At 32.0% G+C, this 5,755-nt stretch overlaps 1 protein-coding gene across 1 annotated transcript; it reads right to left on the bottom strand.

Annotated features, from left to right (window-relative positions):
* Nucleotides 1-608: 608 nt before the first annotated feature.
* Nucleotides 609-4,006, bottom strand: LOC142643264 (eukaryotic translation initiation factor 3 subunit K). The gene is made up of 8 exons (XM_075817809.1): nucleotides 3,517-4,006; nucleotides 3,338-3,394; nucleotides 3,160-3,210; nucleotides 2,964-3,026; nucleotides 2,584-2,634; nucleotides 2,443-2,509; nucleotides 1,548-1,630; nucleotides 609-1,090 (listed from the first exon to the last, which is right to left on the bottom strand). Exons 1-8 carry the CDS (start codon nucleotides 3,655-3,657, stop codon nucleotides 887-889), a joined length of 717 nt encoding a protein of 238 aa, XP_075673924.1. The 5' UTR covers nucleotides 3,658-4,006; the 3' UTR covers nucleotides 609-886.
* Between the last annotated feature and the right edge of the window lie 1,749 nt (nucleotides 4,007-5,755).

The following is a 5,755-nucleotide window of genomic DNA, read 5'->3' as shown; positions in this document are numbered from 1 at the left end:
TAACTAATTTGCACTGGCCATTGCTATTTACAGCGGATGTAATAAATTGTAGAAAAATAATCGTAATATTTGCAAATTGCTCAATTGGACTCATCTTTTACTCAACAAAGTGGTTGCGTTTTGATCCCAAAAGACAGGATTGTCAAATATTGGGAGAAATGTGGATCAAGAACTGACATGTAAAAAGTAAACAAACCTCTAATGAATTGCATCATTGTCACGTGATACTACCGGTATCACTTTTAGAAAATGTGGTATTAAATACACAATACTTGCTTATGAGATTTGGATGAAGTAGTTGGTAACTACTCTCGTGCCCAATTAAAAATATTGTATCTAATGCACTAGAATCCACTTCTACGGGGTTAGAGAGGTTGCAAGGCAACCCTCAAATTTTTTTTTTTTTTTTTTTTAAATTTTTTTCTTATTCTTCGTTAAAGAGAAATTCACAGAAAATTTCATCAGCAATCAATTCAATAGTGGCCAATGAATGACATACGTGATAAATGAGGAAATCGCCTACTTGGGATGGTCATGATTCTAATGTTAAACCCACAATAAAAACCTTTTAAATCAATGTTAAAGTCAGGCCACCAGGCCGCCTCTTAAAAAATGCAATGCATCAATTCTGTTGAGAATATCTCTTGGAAACAAGAAAATTTGTCCAAGGCGCAAGATCATTAATACCTCGAGTATAGCAGCATAAAATAATTTTCAGAATAAACCCAAAATACAACAAAACAGAGTCACGGTGGTCTGCCCAAGAGTAGCATATCAAAAAATGAACCAGAGTGTGAGGATGGCACCAGAACTAGTCCTAAAATCCCAATGCTTCAGCTCAGAACACAAGATAGAACCCAAAAACTCCTATTCTCCAGCGGAAAGGTCAACCAAGAATGGGAAAGATACGGGCTATGTGATCAAATGGAATGCCATCTGCATTGTTTTTCTTCAGCTCAGGATGGTTGAATTCACTGCGAGGTAGGACAATGAGTTGGCCTCTGCCATGACCTTTCTCAAGGATCCAACCACAATTCGCTACCTGGTGCTCGAGGAATTTGTCCAAGGACAGACCTTCAATGTTGATAGCCTGCATACAGATGGGAACATGAAGTTTTACACAGGAAGACAATTATATGAAGCAATAATAAAGAAATTCTAACACCACAAAAAAGCTAAATAAAAGAAAACCAATACCACACTCAATGACTAATCAAATATAGGGAAATTTGATAGATTATTGGAAAGTAGAATAATAAAAGTAAATTGCAAATAAATAAATAACCCATGACCCCTCTTCGTATCTCATCAGAAATTACTGGTGCTCACATTACACAACCCACCACGTTTTAGCATCATAAATCCTACTGAACATAATCTTGAAACGACTTTTTTTCAGTTACTACTGAGAAGTATCTTCTATATCAGCCCAGTGTTACCTCCCTAAATGACACAAGCCCTGTGCCAACCACTAATAGCTAGCCATCAAACAATATTCAAGAAATACAAAACACTCTGCAAGGAAAGGACAAAATATCAAGGCATACCTCAGCAAGCACAGGTCTGGGAACTTTTTGATAAGTCAAGGAAAGGACATGAATTGCATAGGCTTGGATTGCTTGCTCAAAACCTGCATTTTATTTCCTTATAAGCAATAATGCTCACTTACGCACAAAGAGAGAAACAAGTAGACAACAGCAGCAGGGGAGCTAACAATAATGACAGAAACAATATAAATTGAGCAGCAGACAAAGTCATTCTTACTATTTGTTTCTAGATCAGAAAAAATAATGAGTCATCAGCCATTTCAGCATCAAACAGAAGACATCAAATGTTTATAGCAAAAGAACTTTTTTTTTTTAAGTGGTAAATTCCACACACCTAGTGGGTCTAGAATTCATGACCTCAGCCTCTCCATCCCATGGTTGTGGGAGAAGGAAGTGTCAGTTGCTTTAGTAAACAATATTATATTATGCCAAAATATGACAATGACGATACCACCACCACCACCAACAACAAAAACATCGATTTAATATGCTTGTGAACATATCATGCATACAAATCTCATACTAGCAATTGGATCAAAATTATTGAGAAGTGAAAACCAACAGATATCCTAACAATAATATCAATAGTTATAATGTGTCCAAAGGAGAAATAATATAGAGGGACCCCATCAGATTATCCTAATCTATAAGCACATCAGGAATCTAATATGTGGCTGTAAAAAAAATGTCTTCTCCAATGTGTCGAAGGCACTCTTTTGCAAGAATTATGCTCCTTTTTTCTTGTCATAATTCCATGATCTATATGTATAAGTGATTATTCTACTAACAACATGAATCCATGATAAATGAAACAATTACATTTATTCAACTGGACAATAGAAATATCCAAATAATATATGTATGATGGACATACACTAACACAATTGATTACTACCTGGCACAGCTTCAACTATGTGACGACTCTTAGCTGCTTCATCCCAGAACTGACGGAATCTTCCTGTCTGCAAAGAAAGTAGGTGTTCACATTTGATACATGCATGCTGAGTTAAGATTAAGAAACACAGCAAAAACATACCTCCAAATAGTGTGAGAGCACTATCAGGGTCTTGAACTGCTCCTCCATTTGCTGATAATCAGATGAAAGAAGGAAGGAAAATTTTCATCAACAATGGCTACGAGGAAGCTTGTTAAAACCCAAAAAGTGGAAGTAAAAGAACATCTATCAACTAAATTTAACAATCTATTAATTTATAAGATCATGAAACTGAAGAATCTGAATGCCGTGTGCTGCTGTAAACTCGGTGAACCCTGTGCATAATTTCTCTCAAAGTGTATATCTATATATTTTACTATCTATTAAGAATTTCTAGAACATATTCAACACACTTGTGGTAGATATGCATAACACTAAAGAAAACTATGCAAAAAATTGAAAGTAGAGAAAGAGAATGATACCACTCTTTCTGGAATCAAAAAGAGACAGAGGCTAAAATCTGGAGCTGGCATTGCCATGAGTGCCTAATCAACAAAAAATCAAAAACCCCAAAAAAAAAAAAAACATAATTTAGCAATAATATGTTGGTGCTGGGAAATAAATATGAAAATGTAAAAGTTAAGTAAAAGGGTTAAAGGCAAAATCAATTAAGCAAACCTTGACCAAAATGCGAGCCACAATTTGGGTACTCATTCGCTCTGGTTCAAACTGCAACAAACACACACACACACCCACAAATCAATTTTCCCCTAATAGCTTAGTACTGCTACTAATAAGCCTAACAATTACAAAAAATAAAAAACACAAACAACTCAGACCCACCAAAGAAAGCTACCTGATAAAGGCGAAGAAGGCACAGATTTGCATCAAGACTGTATGTTTGTGAAGACACCTACAATTATTATATAAAAAAAAAAAAATCAACATCTTTCATTACCAGATTCTCAAAAGCCCACAATATTAACACTCTTATAATTATTTTTAACAATATTTAAAATAGAGATGATGAAGTACCTGTTCGTTAACGTAGTTTTCGAGATCAGGAAGGATGTCTGGATTGTACGGATTCACAGCCACCAGCTGCTCCACCGTATACGGCACCGTTTGTTGTTGTTGTTGTTGTTGTTGTGGTGGCTGAACAACCTCTCTCCCCATTCTTTAACTTTTTTTTTTTTGTTTTAAAACTTAAAACTAATACTATTATTACTATCTCTCACTTTTTCTTTTTCTTTTTTTTCTCTCAAAACCTTAAAAATTCTGTGTCTATAACACAAACTCAACTATAGTTTAGAGACAGATTTTCAGAGAGATAGATGGGCAGACACACGCAGAGACAGAACACAAAGAGACTCTCTCACTCACTCACGAACGCACGCACGAACAAGGGTTTTTACTTCTTTTCGTTTCGCTAAGCCTGTTAACCTTAATATATTTAAATTACCTTTATGTCCCCCACCCTTACTTATTACAACAAAAACGTCTTTGTTTCTATCATTCTTTTCGTGACGACTTCCACGTTTGCTTTACAATACATATTTACTACCTCGGGAGTGTGTCGTGTTAGTAAGGCACCCAACACTTTACGAAGGCGACTAATATCTTCTTTATTTTTTTTTTTTTTTTTTTTTTTTTTTTTTTTTTTTTTTAATATCTTCTTTAGTTAGTAATCTCTCATATTAATATTGGTGTCATTTACTCTTTTTTTTTTTTAATGAATAATCTATATATCTATGTATAAAACCAAAGCTTCTGAAATTCTTATATTTTTTCACGTCAACACAATATTTAAATAAAATTTTTTTTATTTAATCCAATTTTTTTTTTTGAAACTTTGTTTAGTTCAAATTTAATAAGGAGTGAAACTCTATCTTTTTAACAAGTCCAAATTAAATTGAAACTCAAACTCAAACTCATCATTATCATTAATATTAATATTTAAATAAAATTATTTTTGTTTAATCCACCGAAACCTCTGAAACTCTTACAATTTTCCACGTTAGCACAATATTTAAATAAAATTGTTTTTTTTTAGTCCAAATTTAACAAGGAATGGAACTCTATCTTTTTAACAAGTCCAAATTAAACTCAAACTCAAACTCATCATAATCATTAATATTAATATTTAAATAAAATTATTTTTGTTTAATCCAAACTTAACCAGGGTTGAAACACTATTTCTCTAACAAGTCCAACTAAAACTAAAATTCAAATTCATCATTATCATTTTTAAAAAATATTTAAATAAAAATATTTTTGTTTCGTCTAAATTTAACAAGGAGTGAAACTCTATCTCTGTAAAAAAGTTCAACTAAAACTCAAACTCATCATTATTATTTTTTTAAAACAAAATTATTTTTGTTTAATCCAAATTTAACAAGGAGTGAAACTATAACTCTCTAACAAGTCAGATTTTAACTCAAACTCAAACATTGATAATTTATTTCTAAATTTGTGAGGTTAATCATGAATACTATAAAAGCAAATCAAATCCCTATATATATTTTAAAGCTGAGTAGAAGTATAAGCTATTTTTATGTTTTTTTTTTCTCCTCTATTTTCTTTAAAAAATTTATTTTATGGTTTTTCATGTATTTTTAAAATGTAATTTTCGTACATAAACCACCAAACTCTCTCTAGCCGATTTTTACAAGATAAAAAAGTTTACAATAATTAAAATTATTCTTTTGAATGTAACTCATCTTTCTCTTATATTTCTCTATTGTTTAGTCATATATATCTTGTTTTATTTCAATAATTTTTAAGTCATGAATAATCTGATTCTTTAATATATTTTGGTCTTTCAAAAGTTTTAATATCTGAATTTTTAAATTATTTTTTTGCTGTATTTGAAATTGTTTGAAAAATTTTTTATAAGCCATTATAAGTTCAAGCAATGACTTCTTCATCAAATTGTAACACAAATTGAAATCATACAATAGCAAATTATACAATGGTGTAGTTTCTTAAATTTTTTATAAAATTATTTTTATCTACCTCACAAATAAGTAGGCTCCTATACATAGCACGGATTAGCGACTAGTAACTTATATATAGATATGGAACAAGGAATGGTCCTAGACTCCGAGCCCATCTTAATCTTCAGGAGAAAATGCCCAAGAATGAAGAGATGAGATGGAAACAAGCGGGATTAAATTGTGCGGAAGATAATTAATATCTCCCGATACAAAGAAAACCCAAACAAGATAGGAAGTTAAGGGCTAACTTAAAATCTCAGGGATGTGTAGAGAGCAGA

Source organism: Castanea sativa, chromosome 7 (genome assembly GCF_040712315.1).
Source record: "Castanea sativa cultivar Marrone di Chiusa Pesio chromosome 7, ASM4071231v1".
Taxonomy (NCBI): domain Eukaryota; kingdom Viridiplantae; phylum Streptophyta; class Magnoliopsida; order Fagales; family Fagaceae; genus Castanea; species Castanea sativa.
This window is presented reverse-complemented; position numbering and strand designations above follow the sequence as displayed.

Excerpts from the sequence above, each read along its gene's own strand:
- LOC142643264 (XM_075817809.1), bottom strand. The coding sequence starts at position 3,657 with ATGGGGAGAGAGGTTGTTCAGCCACCACAACAACAACAACAACAACAA. Across the intron at positions 3,211-3,337 it reads GCCTTCTTCGCCTTTATCAG|TTTGAACCAGAGCGAATGAG; the intron begins GTAGCTTTCTTT and ends TGTTTGTTGCAG. Across the intron at positions 3,027-3,159 it reads TGGCTCGCATTTTGGTCAAG|GCACTCATGGCAATGCCAGC; the intron begins GTTTGCTTAATT and ends TTTGTTGATTAG.